General features: G+C 47.6%; 1 protein-coding gene across 1 annotated transcript in view; it reads right to left on the minus strand.

Annotated features, from left to right (window-relative positions):
* The window catches only part of dchs1b (dachsous cadherin-related 1b), a 94,899-nt gene that overhangs the window by 61,380 nt on the left and 9,673 nt on the right, over positions 1-23,846 (minus strand). Inside the window, exon 2 of the mRNA XM_023805229.2 lies at positions 21,274-23,094. Within this exon, the coding sequence (XP_023660997.2) occupies positions 21,274-23,073 (1,800 nt within the window). The 5' untranslated portion in view covers positions 23,074-23,094. The remainder of the gene's footprint in view (positions 1-21,273; positions 23,095-23,846) is intronic.

A 23,846-nucleotide genomic window follows, 5' to 3' on the forward strand; every position in this document is an offset into this window, starting at 1 on the left:
CCAGCAGGCACAGCCATCCTGCATCCTACGATCCTCTGGGGGTGGACTCGAGCATCTTTCTCGCTTCCTAACAGGATGCTCTCTGTGGCAGGCTGCATACTGTCGACTCAGGACCGCATGCAGCGCCAAACTGGGAAGAAGGATCGCACCGAGAGTGATGAAACTTCATATCAACTTGGTGTCTAGTGCTCACCACATGCTCTGGTGTCCAGAGGTGGAAAGTTCAGGTCCAGGAAATACAAATCCAGACCAAGATTTTGTTTCAACCAACCAGAGTCACAGAGTATGCAACTGATTTGTTGAAACAAAATATTGGTCTGGATTTGTACTTTCTCGACCTGAGCTTTCCACCTCTGGTGCTGCCCTTGCTCAATATGAAGCAAAAATGAAAAAAGAAAAAAAAAAAAGAAAACATTATGCCACTGTTTTGATTCAAACCGAAGGCCCAGCACTGTTGTATGGGCTTTTGGAAGCAGGGATCTCCATAAGTCCCGCCTGGAAGCTGCCGATACCGATCTTTCTGCCGTCTGATAGCTCAGACATGTTTTAATGTACTTTTAATCATGAGTGTTTCAGGGATAGTCTGGCAGCAGGACTCGCTCCGACTGTTTTCCTTGGGCTGGTACGGACTGTGATTCATTCTGCCGCAAACCAGAAAAGAGACGGGGCTTCAGTTCCTGCAGCATGACAGCAAAGTCCACCCAAGATCCGACAGATTGAAAGGTTCTAATCTCTATTTGGGTTTTGTTGGTGTAAAGAAAATGACAGGATTTTTTTTTTCAGCTTTACCAAAAATTTTATTAAAAGCCGTCTCTCTTTCATAATGTATACTGGGCATCCTTGATGTTATTTTTTTTTCTCTTCTTTTGTGAGTCAAGGCAAAGTGGGTAAGAATCTAATCGAATTTAAATCCATTTTAAAAGTTAGGGGACCAAATAGAAGTACATTTTAATTATAATTCAATGATAATTCAAAGAATTATAACTAAGAAGAGGCTGTCTGGCATTCCCCCAATTTTTAAGGAACACACCAGTCCTCGTAGCTACGCATCCTGCCATATTTCAGCGACAGTTGAGTGAATTTGGCTTTCAGTGGCAGAAGCAGCTTGCCTGGAGATTGTTACCAGATGAAGCAGCGGGGGGGTGGGGAGGTGGGCGGCTTCGCATGAGGAGGACCAACAGACACCTCCCTCCATGGAAAGGGGGCAGAAGCGCAAATTACGCCGTTACCGAACCTTCTGCTCCTCCACGGCCTATAGGCAAACGTTGTTCGGTCGGTCCTAGCGATCCGCTTTTCGAAAACCAAAACAGCAGCACAGAATATTTAAATAGAGAGACTCCGGACCAAGTACTGTACGCATGACAGCTGGTAGAGGTTGTGACATCAAAGGGTAGTAAAGATGTAAACAAAACAAAAGAGAACAGCCAAACAAAACAAAAGAGAACAACCAAACAAAACAAAAGAGAACAACCAAACAAAAAAAATGGCTCCAGTTCTCTGGCATAGTCCAGGTAGGAGGGCACACGGCCTGGTAAATATTCAGCGAGGATTTTTTTTGAATGAATGAAAGAGTGTGGAAGTATGCATGTGATTTTATCAAGAATGGGATGGGGGTGGGGTTGTGTTTGAAGACAAATCATTATGGTTGGAATGCAGGGTGCCTGGTACGGCTCAGGGAGACGGTGATATCCATCTAACCAGCGATCAACTGGCTTCAGCAGAAGGGAAGCGGCCAGCCGGTGAACCTCCCTGCCCATGTCCAGACTACATGCTCATGAACATGCTTCAGTGGCTAAATAAGATTGTTTATATTTACCATCAGCATGCCCCGGGTCCCCAGAAGGGGATGAGTTCAAACCCCCCAACTCCAACACCACTTTCCACAACCTCCCATGAAACCACACCAGCCTTCCTCCCAAACCAAGATCACATTGCAATTCTGACACTTTTATCCAAAGCAACTTACAGCAGAGGGAAGGGTTGCAATTAATGTGTGATCCCTGGGATTCGAACCCATTGCAGCCTTAGCACAATGCTCTAGAGAGACCACATTTCTGCTTCCATGACAATGCCCCGGATGGCGAACGTGCCAAACTCAAAAAATATAAATATTTCATCTGTGAAATGAAACTGACACGGCCTGATTTTTAGAAGTATGACCTAATCTTTTGAGGTTTCTTTTACTCCTGCAATTGTGAACATAATTTTTACTGGAATAAGTCGGGCAGTAGTGTGTAGTTAATAGTCATTTAATTACCACACACACCTCCATCCGTTTCCCTGATCACTGTATCTCGCAGGCAGATTGGCCAGATTGGCTGAGTGAGCGGTTCTCCGTGAGGATTCTTAAGGCGCGGCCTGCTCCCGCTGAGGCCGGACAGCTGTCACCGTAGACAGCCTCGCCGTTGGGGTCAGAGGTCACATGCGGTGTGGGGGGGGGGGGAAGCTGGCGCTCCAAACTTTGATCCACCACCCAGCTCTGGCGTTGCCGTGACGACCCACGTCGTCGTCCGGAGTCCATCTCGACAAGGACCAGGCGGAAACTTTTCGAATGGGCTGGAAGGGCGAACAGATTCCACTGTCGCCGAAAGCAGCGGAGTGCAGAGTGAAAAGAGTGGGCGTGGCCACGGACACTCTGCCATCGGCCAGGGATCTGGCTAATCCCGTCACGCGCTACTTGTGTTACAGTGATGCCCAGTCAGGCCGGTCGCCGCTAAAACAGAAACTCAGCAGCGCATTCGGAGTGGGTTACAGAAATGCCCGTTCGGACTCTGCACCATCAAATTACACATACTGCTCTTATGATCAGCAAATGTGACGCGGTGAAATGTGCACCCCACCCTCTCCAACCCCCGAGATGATGCAGAGTAATGAAAAAACCAAACACAACACAGTTCTTTTCTCCCCCAAAAATTATAACAAAAAAAACCTTAATCCACTAAGAGACTAAAACTTCAAAGTTATGAAAAGGTTTTCCCCTTAAAATACACTCCAGATGTACATGGACATGAGGCCAATCGTGTTTTATGGTTTTACTGTGATTTTGCTCTTTAATTTTTTGTTTCATCATCCATCATTTCATCATCCCCCTCCTCCTCTCTTCATCCACAGCACGTTTCCAGGGCAACGAGACAGGCTCCCCGACTCAGGTTCCCACTGTCTTTCTCTTGTGTGTGGCGGACAGAACGAACACCATAGGAAATTTTGCCATTTTGTCCAATTTCATGAACCCCCCCCCCCCCAAAGACTGATGGTCTTCAGGAGACTGCAAGCACTCCGTGGCACAGTGAAGGTTGCTACTCAGGGAGACCTCAGGGAGAGAATCATTAGGCAAAGAGTCCGGATGCGAAGTCACCTCACCGTGGTTCCTGGTATGAAGCCAACCAAGGTTACCCCTTGTAGGGTTATCCAGGGGCATTATGTTACCCCTCCTAAAATGTTCCCTAAAATGAGAGAAATAGTGTGTTCTCATTCATTTTCATTAAAATCAGACCCTCCTTTTCGTAAATCTCTCGTAACGTTCCTGGGATCTTCCCAATCTGGCACTTTCTCGATCCTCTGACCATCACCTCAGAGACCAGCTTTACCTGTGTTCCCTCAAAACTGCTGCAGTCAGCCTTCTGTCCTCCTCTTCCTACCCGTTACCACCCCCCCCACCCCCCATCTGTACCCGTCTTCTCTCCATTAATGGGCACGTCTCCAACTTTACCCTGCAGCACCCCCACCTATGTCTCTGTGGATCCGGTCCACCCACCCATCCACTGCAGATCCATCCCAGAGCTCAGAAGACCTGCGACAGTGTGGCGCTGAAGCGTGATCCCCTGCCCTCCAGTGGGTCCGGCCCAGCTGGCGCCTAGCAGGTTAGCGGACAGCCTCAGAGAAGCACCATCCTTGGCTTGCCTTTCACCTTCTTTTTCTTGCCCTCCTTTTCGCTTCCCCCGTTCACACAGACACTATCTTCCTCCCCTTCAATTTCCCATTTTTCTCCTCCCCCTTTAGCGTTATAATTCAGAGGAATTAGCTTTGGCTTTGCCTCGTATCCTCGCTCGCTGCGTTTCCGGTTTGCAGAAAAGGAAAACTTAAATGGCCCTGTCTTTAAACGGTCTGGATTTTTACTTTATGAATTTGAAATGTGCACCTCTGCTCCTCAGCAAGTTTACAGAATAATTCAGCTCATGGACTCCACAGGCCAGATGGTCCTGATGTACCATAACTTGTATCCCGACCAGGTGATGGTGCATAGATGTGTCAATTGAAGAACATGTTGCCACAATACAATCAGTCTTTGGTATATATGGACAAGATAGGTTTGTAAGTAAGTACCATTTCTGTGTTGTAGCGAAAGTTCCTTGTTGGATTACATTCTGGTCCTCAATACATGATGAGGAGCGTGAGAAATTTGCTCTTCAATTGCCTTTGACACTGGGACTGTCAGCTGTGGTGGTGATTTGTTCTCAACCCGCAGAGAGAACAGAATTTTAAATGGCAGATGAAAAAAAAGTGTGGTTTATAATAGGGCATAAGAATCAGCGTTCTTTCACCCAGACTAATTCACTCGAATGTGAGCAGAGAGATGAAAAACCTGGTAACAGTTAGCTTCCCCTCACTTCCAAAGCACCGCAAGCCAAAGAGCATTGTTAACGTATCATTTATCAGCTAAATACAGGGGATGGGGCTTTATTTTTAGCTACACCGGGTAATTTTACATAAGTTCCCCTTTCTGAAAGCTTGGAAAAATTCTCTTCAAACTGACGTACGTGTGGGACGCTGGGACAGGGTCTAGGGGCCTCTTTTCCCGAAACCCCCCCAAGTATTCTAGCTCTGCCTGAGTCCGTGTCTGATCAAAGTTTTCATTAACGAGTTTCTTAGCATTAATTAGCTCCTGAATCTAATGCATTTAATAGCTAGCATCTGGATGGCAGGCCCAACAAAGGCCTTTCGGAGAACTTCCTACAGAGGAAAATCAAGCTGTATAATATTATAACCAATTTCCTTTGAGGTAAATAAAATTGGGTTTATGGGTTTCTTCGTTCCGCCAAAAAAAACGACTCACTGAGTTATTTTTTTTAAATATTCCCAAAACTGGGGTTTCAACTGGAGCTCCTACAGTCAGCCTCCTGATTCGGGACTGACTAAAAGCTGTTCTTCTATTGGGCGAGGTTGGGGAAGCAGGCACGTTTGATTGGGCCCCGGGTGCAAGCACACGCCCCCATCCCCCCCAGCATGCCTTGAAGCAACTGCCGGCTCCCCCGTGGTTCCCCGCTGCCCGCTGACACTTACACACGTGTTGCCGGACCAGCGGCGTGCAGTTAATGAGTCAAAGACGCCTCTGATCCACGAGGGATCGGAGAAGATCAAACAGAAAGCGTATGTGCACACACATACATGTCATGTCCCTCTCTCTCCATTCAAATTATTATTGCCCTGAAACGAGCATCGTGCCGCCCGCTACTGCCAGAGCAAAAAAAAACACGGAACTTAAGCATCAAAAATATTTAAGTTAAAAAAGCACCACTTGAACACCACATGAGTAAAAACCATCAGCCTCTTTTCTCTGTTTTTTCTTCCATGCTCTCTTCATTTTCAATCCCTCACCTCACTCTGGTCGTAAAATGCCGAAATTGCAGCAGAGATTTATTCTCCCCTGTAATGTGTAAGCGTCCCGTCTCCCCTCTTTTTCTTTGTTCACTCAATTCACCGAACAGTTATAGGTTTCCATAGCAACCTGCTTGGCATCACTAATCATTCATTTCACCCGCACACACTGCCACCAGTTTCGGCATGTGGCAGCAGCTTACCCTTTGTTGCAGCAACAGTACAACAATGTCTTCCCAATATGAAGAGCCCTTGCCCCCCCCCCCCCCCCATTTCCCAGCCCCAGTGCTTCCACCTCACCCCCACCTATCACAGGGTGGAGAACGAACACTTTAACCATCCCTTTAACCTTTCGCCCCGTGTTTCCATGGAAACTGTATCTATAACCAGGTTCTGAAAGAGAACACAGATAGAACCGGAGACTCTCTAGTGCATTAAGGAACCTTGAGTTATCTGATGGTGGCGAGTCCGTTTACACGCAGGAAAACGAGGGTGCAGAAAGGAAGACAGTGAGGAAAGACTCTCCAAAAAAGCAAAGACAATCTACCTGTACACACGCAAAACGGAGCAAAAAGAAGACCCCCCCTGTTGCCTGACACTGGATGGAGTCGGCCCTGCTGACAGTGCAGGAAGGCGTTCCTTTGTCTCATTAGCATTTGTGTATTTGCTCTGTCGACCACCCCTCGTAGTGGAAGCTTCCAGAATTTACAGTCCCTGGCTACGGCCTCTGAATTTCCTGGCAATACTCATATCAGCCGACTTCATCGGTGACGAGTGGCAAAATACAAACACAATACCACAGGCAAACAATCTAATATAAACCAACATCTAAAACTGTATACACAAATATTCTGTATAGAGACACAAACAACCCACAAAGGATGTCATGGATGTGAACATCTGGTTAATAAATCTGCATAATAAACCCTTTCATAAAAATGAATTGCGCTACTGTGCTCAAGTGTTGAATAAACTTCACCCGCTACAGAAGGACTGACGCCTCCCACGAGATTTTTTCACAAGCTGTCACGTCCCGACCCCTGATCCCTTGGGCCTCAGCACCCTCGTGTTAAAATGTGAGTGTTTTACTCTCCGACCGACTGCCCCGACCTTCTAGCAGATTACAGCTGGGGCCTGCATCCAAGTATAGTGAAGTATATAACGCGTAATCCTAAAGGAATTCGAGATAGGGCTTTTTGAAAGCCGAAGAAAAGATGGCTGATATGGTGGCCCCTGAAAAATCGGAATCTAACGTTTCGCTTATCGCACAGCTAATTGCAGGCGGATAAGGCGCTACGGCAAACTGCGTATATCGCCAGAAGAACTCAGAACCACACACAATTAAAGCTCCTCAGAGAGGCGGACGTATAGAAAGTGGAAGTAAAGCGGAGCAGATATGTGCAGCAGACAGAAGTGCTTAGATTCCAAGGAAATGCGATGTGGTCCTTCCAGAGCGGCTTGGAAAAGTGCTAACTGGACGCCTGCTAAAGCAGTTCAGATCAAGAGCCCAGCTGTGAGGCCTTCCTCTCCTGTGGGGGGAACCTACAAACATCCAGTCAGGTGGAGGGGGGGGCAGTCTGGAACGACAGCTGCTCTTGCCTGAGTGAAGGCGCCTCTGAGCCAGCCTAACATGTGTCCTATTCAGCCCAGTATCTCTGTTTTCCTACCTCAATCTCTCTTCCTGTGTATCTCTCTCCATCAGTCTTCCTTCCTCAGTCTCCCTTCCTGAGTATCTCTCTCTGTCTTTCTGCCTCATTCTCTCTTTCTGAGTCTCTCTCTCTCCATCAGTCTTCCTTCCTCAGCCTCTCTTCCTGAGTATCTCTCTCTGTCTTTCTGCCTCATTCTCTCTTTCTGAGTCTCTCTCTCTCCATCAGTCTTCCTTCCTCAGTCTCCCTTCCTGAGTATCTCTCTCTGTCTTTCTGCCTCATTCTCTCTTTCTGAGTCTCTCTCTCTCCCTCAGTCTTCCTTCCTCAGTCTCCCTTCCTGAGTATCTCTCTCTGTCTTTCTGCCTCATTCTCTCTTTCTGAATGTCTCTCTTTCTCTCTCCAATCCCATCTTCCTACCTCATTCTGCAGCCTTTCTTCCTGTGTGTCTCTCTCCCTCTACTCTCCTCCCTCACTGTTTCTTCCACTATATTCCCCCATGTTTCCAAAACTCCTCTGTATCCATACCTATCCCTGTTTGTCTTATCCCTCTCATTAACTCCACCTCCTATATCTTCTCTAATCTCACTTCTGTGCATGTTTCCACCCTTTTCTTTGAATCACCACCCTTCAGTTCCCAGAAACCCCTGGATATGGATATATCAATTTCTGCATCAGTGTCAAGTGTCACGGTTCACCTATGACACTCATGGGTGTCCATGTTGCTATCTCATGGGTGCGAGATGCAAACCTCGCAGGTTGTCATGCACCCAAACCAAACAAAGATTTAAACATCGACGCCCGACCACCAATCAGTAAGTTTATGGCCTTTAAGACCTTGCTTTTTTTGATAAATCACTGCTTTCACCCAATTTCACAGGTTTATTTTAATCACCTGTCTCACAGTTCACTGCAGCTAGGTTGACATGGATCTCTGTTTCCTCCTCCTTCCTCTCCTCTGTCACTATTCTTCATTTATTTATTTCTGCCTCTCTGCTCTTCATTACTCCTCTTCATCACACTCTGCTCAGGTACCAAATCCGGTCCACTGCAGGCCAGGCGGTCAAAGAGTTCACCAGCCTGTGTTCCAGGTTCATACTGACCTCGTGGAGGACGCCAAGCTGCAGACCTCGCCGGTCAAGATCTCGAGAACGCGCCACTCCAGCCGTCCTTGAGGTTTTGTGAGTTTTGGCCCGTGCTCCTCCTGGTTACTGGACGGCCCACAGCCCCCGTCCCCCCCTAACATTTTAGTTCGGGTCCCTGAAGCCCCTGCCAACTTTGGCGACTCTTTGTCTAAGAATTTTACGCGACGGGACCCTGGCTGGCACGGGCGCCGAAACCTCCAGCCACCCGCTGCTTTCCCGGCTCGTCACGTTCTCAGCGGCACTTGTGTCTTCGGTGACGGTTCTGTACCGAAACCCGGCAGACAACCAAGATCACTGATAGTTACCATGACAATTAAAAAGTTTCGAGATCTATGACAGAGTACATGGCACTGATGAACACATTGCCCTTAGAGGGCAGCTTCCACTGTTCTCCTGGGACAGCCTGTGATGCTAATGTATGATCCCAGGGCAATTGGCTGCCCTCTCAGATACACATTCCCTGGTTACTTTACTTTTTTCGTGATACTCCCAGAAAACCAACCCTGTGGGTTTGATAACGGTGTGTTTGTGTGGGGGGGGGATATATATATATATATATATGATAAATAGCCGTTATTTTAATGTGGAGACCATTTTTTCAGTCCCCACAAGGAGAAATTCAGTTTTATAAAAATCTGTCTTGTATTTTGTTGCTTTTGGTTAAGGTTAGGGTGGGGTAGGGTTAGGGTTGTCATTGTTGGGATTGGAGTTTTTCCCAATACAAATGTGTGTGTATGTGTGTGTGTGTGTGATTTGCCCTGGTGAGCTACATGTGTATATTGAGTGTGAGTGTGTGCATGTGGTTATGTGTACGTGTCCCAGTAAATCCCGTTTTTCCTTCATTGATGCTTTTGGCTCTCTGTCCGCTGTGGGTGACATGGAGTACGTGGAACCGAACCAAGCTAGCAATTAGCTGGATTCCCCCCCCCCCTCCCCAACAGTGAACCGGGGAGATGTCTCTGAGGGATTGGAGGGGGGCTTGGGTGTAGGGGGCGGGGGGGGGAGGGGGGGCGGCGCTAGCGGCCAGACACAAAGCAGAGACGGGGAGTGGTGGGGGAGGAAGAAAATGAAGGAGCTCAGCAGGACCTACACTGCAACACTGTCCCTCACCCCATCCGCTGAAGGGGCGTCACGAATAAGGGCATTTATAACATAGACACACTATTATCTATTACAGTCACATTAAAAACACATATTCACTACATACAACTTCAGAATCCCTAATATACTCCAATCATAACCCTTTAAGTACTGTAAATGCATCATTACTGCATAAAATCCCTTGTCGTAAGATGCATTCTTGCTACACAACCAGGCTGATTCCTCCCTCTGCATCTCCTCCATCTCCATGGCAACCGGCACCACCGATTCAGGCTCCTCCCTCTTTCAAGAACATGTGCTTGGCTGCTGCGTCCCCCCCTCCAGCCCTCCTCGCTTTCCCCTCCTAGGTCCTGCACTCCACCAATCCCCCATCATTCCATCTGGGCCCACTCCCAGCGCGCCTCCTCTCACCTCCGTCTCTATCTGTGCTTCCTTTGTAGCCACCCCCCGCCCCACCCCCCTCCGCCGCGGCAGAGAGAACCCCACAGAACGAGTGCCGGCTGACTGGGGAGCGGCCAAGTGTGACCGACGCCCAATGAACGGCGCTACGCTGGTCCTGATGTGATGTGAATCTTAAAAAGTGGCACGCTGCAATGCCGAAGGCCAGGCACACGGCCGCCCTCTCAGCCGCCATCCCAGGAATGCCCACAGGGGGCACCCTTGTGTCTGTTCACAACATTTATTATAAAGCTATTTTACCTGTGTTTATTCATTTTATACCTACATATTTTAACCAATTTCCCTCTAGAGATCCCTAACCAGTACAGCACCCCCTTAGTTACACGCTCCCTAACCAGTACAGCTCCCCCTTAGTCACACGCTCCCTAACCAGTACAGCACCCCCTTAGTCACACGCTCCCTAACCAGTACAGCACCCCCTTAGTCACACGCTCCCTAACCAGTACAGTTCCCCCTCAGTCACACGCTCCCTAACCAGTACAGCTCCCCCTTAGTCACACGCTCCCTAACCAGTACAGCACCCCCTTAGTCACACGCTCCCTAACCAGTACAGCAGCCCCTTAGTCACGCACCCCCTAACCAGTACAGCACCCCCTTATTCACACGCTCCCTAACCAGTACAGCACCACCTTTGGTCACACACTCCCTAAACAGTACAGCACCCCCTTAGTCACACGCTCCCTAAACAGTACAGCACCCCCTTAGTCACACGCTCCCTAACCAGTACAGCACCCCCTTAGTCACACACTCCCTAACCAGTACAGCACCACCTTTGGTCACACGCTCCCTAACCAGTACAGCACCCCCTTAGTCACATGCTCCCTAACCAGTACAGCTCCTGTTGCCACTGGAGGAAAACACAGGGATGCACAGTGGAAATGAATGGCCCACCAGTCAGCCCAACACCCCCTTAACAAGCCCCTTTATGACTCGGGGAGGTGCTGGGATCGCCGCTGCCACTCAGCAGGGCAGACTCAGCTATAAACAGCCTTTTTTACTGGCTCCCTCACAGGTAGGACTGAGGCCGGGTCACTTTTGATAAGGTGCTACATTATATGTTGCAGGGCTGCATAAAAAACACCATACAAATGATGCTAGCGTGCAACGTTAGCGCTTAAGGAGCAGAATGCCAGCCAGGGGCCCTCGAGGTTACTGGGCCAACGTCAAGGTCAAGGTGCAGGGCTGACTGGTGATTTAATGGGGCTAATAATGTACAATGCCACCTCATTAAGGTCCCCAAATGCTTACCTCAGAACATCAGCAAGCATTCAGGTGCCTTTTAGTGTTAATGTGCTAAGTGCTAATAAGCAGGACCTGTGGAACGCAGCCATACAAGCTTTACATGTAGAATGCTAATGATACATATTCATTGTTAGCGCGTTAGCATCACCATCTGTTCCCCCCCCTCCCCTCTCACCACCACCTCCACGCCGCCACAGAAGCAAAGTTTGTATTTCGCTGAAGCTGGCTCAAATATGTACCCAGGGCTCTGCGGTGAGATCAGGTGATGGCAGTGTAACGGCATCACACAACGCGAAAAGCCGGCAGTAAAAATCAGTTCCGTTTCTTTCACGTTGATGTCTCTGTCGAGCTAGTTAGGAAGCCTCTTAATTAGCGGAACGCCAGGGATTTTCTGCGTGCGCGACAGAAATAGTGTTGCCGGTTTAGTCACTGGATCCGTTCTCCGGCCTAATCAGCCTCCCAGATCCGGCATTTGAATGCCTGTCCAGCTTCCCGATTTACAGGAAGCCAGAAAAAAACCAAACATTCCTCTGTCATTCAAGCTGCTGTCCAGGAAACTCATTAAATTAAATGTTCCCCTTTCCAGCCTCGTAAAGCAGACACACAGGGTCACCTGTCATCCCTCCCACCGCTCATCATCTGCACAGTTTGGTTTACCTGTGTTTTTCTTATATAGAAGCACCTTTCAGGCAATTTCCATGACATGAGCCATACCAATGTCAGCCAAAAGGGGGAATAAAAGAACAGGATGTTTGATGTAAGCAGTCAGGAGGAGCTACAGACACAGGCAATGGTGCTTCCTGCTGTGCCAGTCACTCGTCACCCCAACTGGCTATGCCTGCTTTGCCCCGTGCCAAGATGTCACAGGGCACTTCCCTCAGGTCAGGAGGTGAGATCTCAAAGAAGTAATTTGCCCGTAGCTTGCGGCAGACCTGAAAGGACGGCGGGGGTGTATACGGGGGCGGGGCCACAGGGGCATTAGCCCCAGCTGAAAGCTGATTGGGCCCTGGAATGCCCCCTCCCCTGTCACTCACCAATTTCTTATGCTCCCCCCACCTTAAAAAAATCATATATTCAAGTGATCAGACAAAGAAGGGAAGTTTAGGGGGTCACGACATGTGAGTGGCGTCAAAGAAAAATGGTTTATTTGTCGTTTATCAGCTAATCGTTATCTGAAGCCACCAGCTGGAATAGCACATGGGTTCTGCCACTAAGGGTGGTGGGGCAGAGACAGCTGCAGGTTCAATAATGCAAACCTCCTCTACTGCAATATTGTGGGTAGGGAGTTTCTGAGATGGGATTTGGGGGTGATAGTAATGAGCCAAACCCCCAAAGAGCCTATCAGCCCTTCATTGCTGAGCCCTGACTTCAAATGGGCCCAAAGCTGAGCCATTCTTCAATTACTGATTCTCCAGACAACTTTTCATTAATTTTATTAATTTTCTTTCTCATTAAGCACACCTGGAGAGAGTTCTCATTTTACACAGCTCAACAACTAACCCAGGATATACATCCCTACACTCCTAGCAAAAAACTCTGACCTTTATGAAGCATGTCATACTAAAAGTACACAGATTATCAGTAAATAGATACCAGATTTGATTCAACAATTGTCTCAAGTCTCCCCCACAGCATGAAGGGGTGTAATTCTGAACTCTGTGTCCCTGTGTCAAATTTTTATTGAAACACAGGTTATTGACTCAACAGGGCAAGAAAGGACTGGAGGTAAAAGTTCCCCCACCCTTCAGAGAATCAGCCAAAGCCTCCCCCACACAGGACCCTACACCGGCCTGCTCATTTACACCAATTCACCACAGTGTAACATTTGATTCTGCCAGAGCATCCTGTAGATGACCGGCAGCCAGGACAGTTACCGCTGCTATCCCCAGGAATGCCAGATGTGCATCCACCTGGCCTCACTCTCCATTCCCCACATATGAGGATGAATGTAACATGAACACGAGTAAAGAGAGGAAGGACAGACAAGCCACACAGGTGGGTTAACCGCCAACTAATCTATGTCGCGCCTCGGTTGGGGGGTGGGGTTGGAGGGGCACCCACCTGTTGTTCCTCCCCACCCACTCAAGCTTCACACCCATGCCCTCACTAGAAAATAGTCACTATATCCCAGCATGCTATAAGACGTCATGTGACTTCCTGCTTCCACCTATGGTTTCAACCTATTTTGGCTCCATTTCCGCTGAGGATACAATGCGGAGAGGAAGCCACAACACTTTTTCAGTTACTGTCCAGCCTTGAGGTGTCTAATGTGACATATAAAAGCCCCCCGACCCCAATTTCATGCATTTAGACTCATCCCGGTCATTGTATCTGGGACAGTAATGACACATTTAGCATAAGCTGAGTGGTTTTGGCGATTAGCACCTGTGGCAAAAGACTAACCTCTGTGTTACTGGCCTCTCTTTTAAGGGCAAAGAGAGAAATCAGAAGAGTTATAGTCTGTCCTTCTTAAAATCACATTACCTCACGTCACACGCGGGCAGCCGCCAACGATGACGGAAGCCACAATGCGCTGCTCTCCTTCCCAAAGAATAGGATTTGATGCTGCCAGCTGGTGTAACGGCAGGCAGGTTCAGCAGGCAATGAAATGATGTGTAAAGCATGAACTCGTGCCTCCGACACCACTGGCTTTTCCCAAACACAAATGCCCTCAGAGGATTTACTCTAGCACACTTCCTTGGAATTTCTGGATCTAAGTATTAGAGAGGTAATTAAATATGCGGCACATTTTTTTTTTTTTTTGCACATTCTTCTAATCCCTTTGAGCATTGTGTTATTGGTGTTTCTCAAGCGAGTCCTTGGGGACTCCCTGACACTCCCTGACACTCCCTGACACTCCATTTTTTTGTTGCCACTGACTTCCCAGCCAATCCAAAAAAAACAAATACCTGATACAGGTGTTTTGGGAGTTGAGAGGGAGCAAAAACGTGGCCTGTCTATTGGACCCCAGGGACTGGCTTGCGAAACACTGGTTTACTCCACAGAGAACACACAGAAAAACGCACTATTGATGGGAGAGGAAGGAGGAAAGGAGGAAACTGCACATTTTCTTAAGGTTCTATGTTTAAGTAAACTAAAGAATAACCTAATACAATACACTTGATTTAATCACATTCATTCATCACTGGACTATTGGTTACAGGTTGACCTTACCAGTCAAAACATGACCTTTGATGCCTATTGCTGTCCCTTAACAAACCATCAGTATGCAGCCTCCGTCACATTCTCACATCATACCATCCGAGCCGCCACCACGATTTGCCAGCTTGTCTGAGTTGCCAAACAAGCTACTGTTTTCATCCATTGAACCTATCCAACAGCATCAGAGAATCAGGGGATGTGCAAACTCAGTGGTCTGAGCCTGGTAACACTGGTGTGACAGAAAAATCTGGCTGACACTGGTGGATATGTTTTTATATAAGCATTGGAGGGTAGCAGATGGATCTATAGACTGTCAAACACAGACTACCTAGATATTTAAGGAGATTGCAGAAGAAATCAACAGCCAAAGGATGTGCTCAACAAGTCACCCCTGCATCTTTCCTCCACATTTCAGATCCAGAAAGCAAAAATCTAGACCAAGGTTTTGTTCCAACCAACCAGTTGAGTAGGCCTACTATGTTTAGGGGTGTAACAATACATCGATTTGTATCGATATATCGATTCAACGGCAAACGATCCGATGCATCGATGTGACCGGATAAATATCGATACATGCATTTTTTTTTCTCGCCTGTTCTAGTATTGTTTTCATGATCCACTCCGACGTATACATGGTCTACACCCAATACGTCGATCGCGATCTACTGGTCGTTTGCAAAGGTAGTGTGGGTCGAATGTATGGCATAAAAAATAGAGGATGGATGACGCGTTCAACCGCGCCAGCTGCTGCAAGCTACCGAGTAGCCTAGTCAGCCTACAATTTATTTCTACTAAACTTAAGAAAGGGTATAAAAATGAATGGGGGAGCTGGACCAAGTAAGAAGCCAAAAACCTGCCACTTCCATACGGAATGGGAGGAGGACTGTTTTTTTGTCATATTTGAAGTGCATTTGCCTCATCTGTCAGTCTACCATTGCTATTCCGAAGAAGGGAAATGTGGAGCATTTCATTGAAATGTAAAGGATTGGGTGAAATTTCATCATTTCGACTACAATCCCCAGTATCGAAGTCAAATCGCATCGTATCATATCGTGGGGATTTCTGAGATATAAAAAAAAATCGAACCGCTGGCTTAAGGAATCGATATTGTATCGTATCGTGAGGAAAGGTGTGATTTACACCCCTAACTATGTTACTGTGACTCTTTATACTCAACCAAACAAAATCTTGGTCTGGATTTATAATTTCTGGACTCATCCACTGCTGTCCGTATTTAACCTCCAGCTGGAACTCCACTGCACATGCCAGGACCCTACAAGCCCTCTACCTTTACATGGACAGCCTTCTGAAAGGAGCCCATTGAGAAGACCCAATTGCTGACCATAAAAAGAACCATACAACCATTTTTATTCATTTGTAATATTTTACATCCCCCTAAAGCACCCATGTAGAGTTATAAGCAAGAGAGCATGTTTAATGAGTTTGAGGAGACCCTACCACTCAAGTTCTGCAATGGTTTCCATAAGCCACATCCATATCCCAATTAAAACTCCAGTTTCACTGCTTTCCTTTCAAACAAAGCAGGAGTATAGGATGGTGTTGATGTGCTGGATCCCAGCTGCCAGCCTGATGGAGAAGGTGCTAGTTTTTGTGTTTCAAACGACAGCAATCTGTCTGCCGGATTAAAAAGACAGGAGGCCTGTTAGGATGCCTGGTGTTAAGATGCCTGGTGTTAAGATGTCCGGTGTTAAGATGCCTGGTGTTAAGATGCCTGGTGTTAAGATGCCTGGTGTTAAGATGCCTGGTGTTAAGATGTCTGGTGTTAAGATGTCTGGTGTTAAGATGCCTGGTGTTAGGATGCCTGGTGTTAGGATGCCTGGTGTTAAGATGCCTGGTGTTAGGATGCCTGGTGTTAAGATGCCTGGTGTTAGGATGTCTGGTGTTAAGATGCCTGGTGTTAGGATGCCTGGTGTTAAGATGCCTGGTGTTAGGATGCCTGGTGTTAAGATGCCTGGTGTTAGGATGCCTGGTGTTAAGATGCCTGGTGTTAGGATGTCTGGTGCTAAGATGCCTGGTGTTAGGATGCCTGGTGTTAAGATGCCTGGTGTTAGGATGCCTGGTGTTAGGATGCCTGGTGTTAAGATGCCTGGTGTTAGGATGCCTGGTGTTAGGATGTCTGGTGTTAGGATGCCTGGCACAGCTGATTAGCTAATTAAAACAATCCGACAATCCAACAGTGGAGAAAACCGCAAGGCCCGAGTGAGACCCAATTACCTGGCAGGATGGGATGTTTTTGGGGAGACATTGGTAACTCCCAGGAGTAATAAGGCTCTGAACCAAAATTTTCAAGCAGGTAGCTGTGTGAGAGATGGGGGGGAGTGTATCTTCATAACTTCCACCTGGGGTGGTGGGGGCGGGGGGGGGGTGTGAGAGTTGTGCTATAAGAACCCGGCCGAAGGAACCTTCCTTTCTGTCTTTAATGTGCCACCAGATGTTGGCACCAGTTTCTCCATAAGATTAAGCACGACTAGTGGAACCTTGTGGAACCAAGAAAAGCATGAACCCAAACTATATTTTTGGTAAATCAAAGAAGAACCAATGATTTGTGGGCTTTTGGGGCAGCCAGTCACTGGGGTGGGACTTTCAGAGAAAAGACTCGGGGAAGGGTATCTGGTTGACTTACTGTAAGCCACTCAGGTGAGACAGTGAATAATTGGATAAGATCCTGACCCAATTTCCCCAAAACTTTCTCTTTTCACTCTCCCTCTGCTTCACTCTCTGTTACTGACTCTCTGCTTTCTTTCTTGACAGCTCTCCACTGCCTCTCCCAGGGTTCTTTCCTTCTTTCTGTATCTATTTCTCTCTCCTTTTTGTCTCCACAGCTCTCCTCTCTGTCTCTGCCTTTCTCCTCCCTGTTTCCTTTTATCTGTCTCTGTTTCTTTCCGCTGTTTCTGGCATATCCATCCATGTGCGGCTTCCCCCCCCCCCTCACACACCAGGGCTCCCAATCTGCCTCCATGGGTGCTGGCTGAGGTCTTCAACCCACCCCTTGTGCTGCTGTTCTCAGCTGAGCTGCCACGTTTGTGTTGGCAGGCACGGAAAGCGGCGCCATGGTGGCAAATCACAGGTCATCTTCTGGTGCCGCAAAGCAAACCTTCTTGGCCGCTCGATGAGCGGGATGTTCCAAGTCACCCCAAAAACAAATATTCAGGGTGAATCCTGCCATGCTATACAAACAGTGGGCAGCTATGTGTGGATTCTCATCTGATCCCCCCACCCCTGGTTGAACGGGGGGAGGAGGACTAGGAGATGAATGGAACAGGGAACTGGAGATCTGTCATGAGAACAGGAAGGGTGCACAGTACAAGCTACTAAGTCTGAAAAGGCACAATCCAGACAGGAAGCCTCCTCTGCCTGCAGGGGAACTGATAAAGGCGCAAACTGTAGGTTTCTACTCTAATGAAATCACAACACTCCAAGGAAGGGAGATGCCAAAACAGGTCCTTCTAAACGGGCCGACATGTCATTATTCATAACACCAAACCCAATGAAGGAGCCAGAGGTACAATGCCCCCCACAAACCATGTCTACTCCACTGCCTCCATCCTGCCACATGGGGACCTCAGGTGGGCCTCACTTCCCCCTCCAGTGCCCGGGGAAAGCCTCTCACCTTTCCGTTAGAGCTGGAGGGTCATACCCCAGGACCGCAAGGGGACAGAGGGGCGATTCTTGCCTCTAGAATCAAAGACGGAACCGGCAAAAACATCCGTTATGAACCCCTTGAGTATGACACCGACAGGACCCACGAAACAGACTCGCCACTCTGCACAACAGCCCGACTTGTCTGGAAATTTTCCCGGGGGGGGGGGGGGGGGGGAAATAAGGAAATGAAGAATAACTCAACGGCGGTAGTGTTTCCTTTTTCAGGTCAATAAAGGCGCCACACAACTGATAATCCCCTAGATGACCGTTTCACATTGCTGAATAAAGCTGCACCCAACAGAGATGAGCTCCAACATTACTCTTCTTGCCCCCCCCCCCTTTTTAATGCAAGAGAAGTATTTTCTAATACTTTTTTGTCCCAACTGGCTCCCCAGGCTAGTGAATCTTCCTGGATGGAGATCAAGGGAGATCCATTGAACTCCATTACTGTGTTAGCTCTCTGACCACATATTCCTCTGGCCCATTATAAGTGAATCAGTGTCCTCCTCCTGTACAGCTTCCTGTTTCTCACAAGAGGAAGTTTGACACCAGAGATGTGACTGTCTGGACTAGGGATGCTGATTTCGATTAATTTTCCCAACCGACAACCGCCGTTCGTTAACCGAACATTAACCGTTAACTGATTAGATTAGAATATTAAATTCCTCTGGGGTCGGCGGTCCCGCCGGCGGGATCTGACAGAAATTTCGCCAAACCATTTAAATAACTCTGCGAGGTTTTATCATATACACATTTAAAAAACACCCTCAAACCTTGGACGGTCTACTTTTCAAATATATATATAGGTAGAAACTAAATAGGCCTATACTTTTATAGCTTCGTGATACGAATAGAAAGAACAAGAGTGACTGATTTAAGCGTCTGCGTCTCGAAGCAGCTCTGATCGCCTTCCCACTTGCAAATTGCGCTATTCGCATGATAACAACATGATAATCCGACAGTTAGTATTGGATAAAGAAATATGTGAATACGCCCATTGTAACCGAAATAAAACAAGAGCACATGTCTGGGTAGTGTTTACACCGATCGGCTACAATATAGCACACGGATACGTCTCTGCCGCTGAAGCTTTGCGCCAATGTTTCCATTTTCAGCAGCAAAGCTCGTACCTGTGTTCATGGCTCAGTGGGCTAAGCCTGTGTGCCTGTAATCACAGTCGCCGATTCAAACCCAGTGTATTTAGAACGTGAAAAGCGATCTTCAGCTGAGATGCCACAAAACTTCATACTACTACTAATAATTAAAATATATATAAAAACATTTTAAACCGTTTAACTGATAGTAATATTCGGTCAAAATTAATTATTTCGGTTAACGGTTAAACGGTCAAAAGGAGCATCCCTAGTCTGGACACTGTGACAGAAAATACTGTACACTAAATATCAGTGCTTCCATCCATCCATCCATTTTCTGAAACCACTTGTCCAATTTAGGGGGGTCCAAAGCCCATCCCAAAGGATAGGGGCACAAGGTAGGGAACAACCCAGAATGGGGGGCATAAAGCTTACACTATTTTCTATCTCTCATTTCAATTCACATTTCCCATGAGACCTGTCTTTTCCATTTACATCCCAGCATACTGCAGTAACACAGTGATTAATACTAATAGTTTGGAGGCCTGTCGTTCTAATTTTAGTTGTCATGCTTGGTTTTCATTGACAGATCTCCCAAGCACCTTATTGCTACACTCCTTTTAATTAAAAAACGGTAATCAAATTCTGGTAATCAGAGAACGCAGTTAACGTGGCAGAATCTCACAAGCTTGAAGAACAGACTGCAGCACTGCAAGATGGAATTAGAGTAATCGAGAAAGAGGGAGGTCGCTGGCGGCCTGTTCGTAGAGAGCAGATCACATAAAGAACACCAACTCCCTCAAGCACCTTCTGTCAGAAGAACTCCTTTCATTATTGTGTCAGGAAGATCCTATTTCTTGGGTTAACTAGGGTTGCAGGGGGATACTGGAGGAATATAGGTATCCTATGTCTATGTCACTCTGGTTGGAGCTGATCATTCTTGGGCACCAGAAGAATGCATCGGTCACATAAAATCATGTCCTTCTACAGGTTCCCAAATACACTATTCCAGTTGACACTAGTACTAGGCCATATACTGATACATTACACCTGTTTCCATTTATTAAGATCCACAGCAAATTCTCCTTCTCCAGACAAATATACTTCAATGTCATCTCACTCCTCCTTTCGTGCATGTATAACCCATATCTTCTGGGCAACTGGGACATTTCGGATCATCACTCTTCCATTTCCTGTGGTTTCCACTTCTTCAGCACCGCCAAAAGCAACTGGACAGTGCTGAGCCTCTCCCCATCTGTCCCTCCCTCAACCCCTTCTCTCCATCTCACTTCCGCACCCCCACACTAAACCTTCGCCCCCCTCCCATCTCACATCTAGTCAATACCGATCCTCTGTGCACTCGATCCGTGGCTGACTTCTGCATGCATCTTTTGTTAAACAGGCTTGCAGAAATCCGGAATTCCAATCATTTAATTTCTTGTTCCTTTTCCCAAACTCAATTTTTCAAAGACTTCCACATTGCTTTTAGACAAAGGAGGTCTACGAAACACGCAAACAAGTCCCACAAGTCTTTCATCGAAGCGATTCCTTTCTCATTCTATTGAAATGTCTGAGTCTAAAAGTTCCTACACTTATGAACAATGTGTCTGTAGTGAAAAGTGCCTTTTTTTGACTCCAGGCACCTACACTTGTCTTTTCACAAAAAAATATGAGTGATAACCTGTATTTATGCTCAGGGTGAAGCTCACAGATTTTGCTCTGATGCTTACTCCCCTACGCAGTCTCTGTTACCATGGAAACTCTTTTCAGAGAGGTGAAGGAGGGGACAGACTACGTTGATCACGGCTGCTCACTGTAGCTCGTGGAATGCCGGTGAACCCATCGCTAATACCTTCAAATCCCAAGTGAATTTGTGCGAAACACGCCCCTTAAATCAGCTCCAGATCAGGAGACTCCTACACAAATGAATAAATTTAATGGTTGTGCTGCCAGCTTGAGCAATAGCTGTATCTTAATCATATTATGGCATGGTATTATGTCTGACATCTCAATAAAATAAATATGAGCTTTTCTGGACATTTTCCACAACCCTGCAAAAATTCCACCTCACACCACAAGCAATGGCAAGGAACAATTAATTGGGGAACTCCCCAAAGCGATATTTCAATTTATATAAAACCATAAGGTGCATGCATAAATAATCCCTACCTCAAGGAAACAGGTTCCCACTTCGACGTTCTCATTGATGGACACGTTGTAGAAACTGCCCGCGAAAACGGGCTTGTTGTCATTCATATCCTGCAAGATGATGTCAACCACGGCGGTGGAGGACAAGGGTGGACGGCCCCCATCAGTGGCCACCACCGTTACTTGGGGCCTGGGGTCCATCTCAAAATCTAGCTGCATTGCTGTGGTGATTATCCCCGTCACTGGGTCGATCGAGAACCAATCTGAGTGGGTGCCAGACTTCTGGAGAATGCTGTATTGGATGTCCCCATTGGGGCCCTGGTCTTTGTCCCTTGCGGTGACCTGCAGGACGAAGCTCCCGGGATAGACCACCTCTGAAATGGCCTGTTTGTAGGCCTGCTGGTCAAAGAGAGGGGGGTTGTCATTTATGTCGGTAACTTGGATGGTGAAGGAGGACTCGGCCCTCAGGGGTGGCGTGCCAGAGTCTGTGGCCATCACTCTTAGCTCATAGGAGTCCCTTTCCTCACGGTCCAACACCTGGTCCACGCAGATGAGGTAAATGATGCTGTCCTTGGTTGTCAGGGCAAATTTGCCATCGCCACCCTCAAGAGACACGTTGACATTAGCATATTCCCCGTAGTCCGGGTCTGAGACAGAGATTCGGGCCACGTATTGGCCAGGCTGTGCCCCCTCTGAGATTCGGGGCGAGCCATCTTCACTGAGGAAGATGATGGTCATGGTGGGCTGGTTGTCATTGTAGTCACGAACATGGATGGTCACAAAGGCGTTTGTCACCTCTGGCTGGCTCGCATTGTCGTGGGCTTGAACAACCAGCTCATGGACCTTCCGTATCTCATAGTCCAGTGGCTTGTTGAGGGTGATCATCCCAGAACGAGGATCGATAACAAAGTAGTTCTCTGGGTCACTCTGTCTCCTATTTATCTCATATAGCACCAGTCCATTGTCACCCTCATCTTCATCAGAAGCATATACCTGTAGGATGTTGCTACCGGGCTGCATGCTCTCTGAGATGATGGCATGATAGCGGCTCTGGTTGAAGACAGGCGCATGATCATTGATGTCCTGCACGAAGACATCTAAGACCATCTGCCCTGTTCTCTTGGGAGAGCCCCCGTCAAAAGCCTCTAGCAACAAACTGTAGGAAGACCGTTTTTCTCTGTCCAAAACGGCATTGACGACCAGGTCCAAATAGAGTACTTTGTTGGATCCCCTTTTGGTATCTAAGCGGAAAGCCTGCCCCACGTTCCCGTCTTTTATTTGGTAACCCTGAGTGGTCAGCTGGTCTTTGTCTGCATCAGTGGCAGGCTCCAAGGAGAACTTTGTACCCACTGCTGTCTGTTCTGGAATTTTGAGGACCGTCCTCTCCCGCGGGAATTCTGGTGCGTGATCATTGATATCATTCACCACAATAGACACCTTCACCGTCACCCCTGATGTGGTGACAGCAATAAAACTGTAGTGGTCCCGCACCTCCCGGTCCAGGACGCGGGCTGTCTTGATGATGCCCTTGGTCTCATCAATATCCAGGTCACTTCCAACTCCAGTACCCTCTTGGTCTGCGATAAAGAACAGCGTTGCCGTGACTCCCGGGGGCAGGCCGGCGCTGATGTCACCCACGATGGTACCCGCCGGTTGCTCTTCGTCCAGCTGCAGCTCCAGAGTGCCGAGGACAGCTGTGGCGTGGGTCGCAATAAGCTCCAGAGTCACGTACAGCAGCAGCAGCATCCTCTGGTTCCAGGTGCCACGTTTATGCAACTGAGCCATCAGCACCTTCCCCAATCCCTCAGACATCGTCTTCATGCCGACCACTTCTCCCTAAGCCTGCAGGAACGATGCGGTAACAAAACATTATGAGCGCCAGTGGTTCTATTAAGAGAAAGTATAAACAGTCATGCATAGTGAATGCATCTTACACATGTGCACGCACTTAAGCAATGAATAAGATCCCTGGAATACACAGCAAATATCAACAGCATAATGTGGCAAGGATTGTTTGTGGGTAAGAGAAGTGCTCTCTTGCGATTAGACAGGAGCCTTTGAGACTTCATCCATAGCTTTTCATCTTACTATTTCAAACAGTGTAATGAATCTAAAACAATTCACCAGTGTCACACAGACACCCGCAAACACACACAGACACCCGCAAACACACACACAAGAAACCTTGACGAAGGAGTTTAATTTACAAAGATATGCAGCTTGATTTATATCCAATAATTTAAGATGACAAGTCGAAGCAATAATTCCTGAGCATTAAATAAGCTCAGACAAGATTTTGGGACCCTGGAGTCCACCCCCCCCCCCCCCCGCACAAAACCAGCCCCACACTTGGGGCAAAGGTAGGGGTCTTCTTAATAAGAACTCTGAGCCGAGAGGAACCTGGTGTTCCGGAAGCCTCCTTTCAGAGGCCCAAAGTGCTCCCTGGGTATTCATCCAGCTCAGGAGGTGTCAACTTGAGGAATGTGGTCCTCCGGTACCATATGTGGAAATGTGTTGGGGGGGGGGGGGGGCAGTGGTGGGTACCTCAACACGGCAGGTCTTATTTCACCCTGTCGCTTTTTAAAATATTCTGC

Source organism: Paramormyrops kingsleyae, chromosome 18 (assembly GCF_048594095.1).
Source record: "Paramormyrops kingsleyae isolate MSU_618 chromosome 18, PKINGS_0.4, whole genome shotgun sequence".
In the NCBI taxonomy this organism is placed as follows: domain Eukaryota; kingdom Metazoa; phylum Chordata; class Actinopteri; order Osteoglossiformes; family Mormyridae; genus Paramormyrops; species Paramormyrops kingsleyae.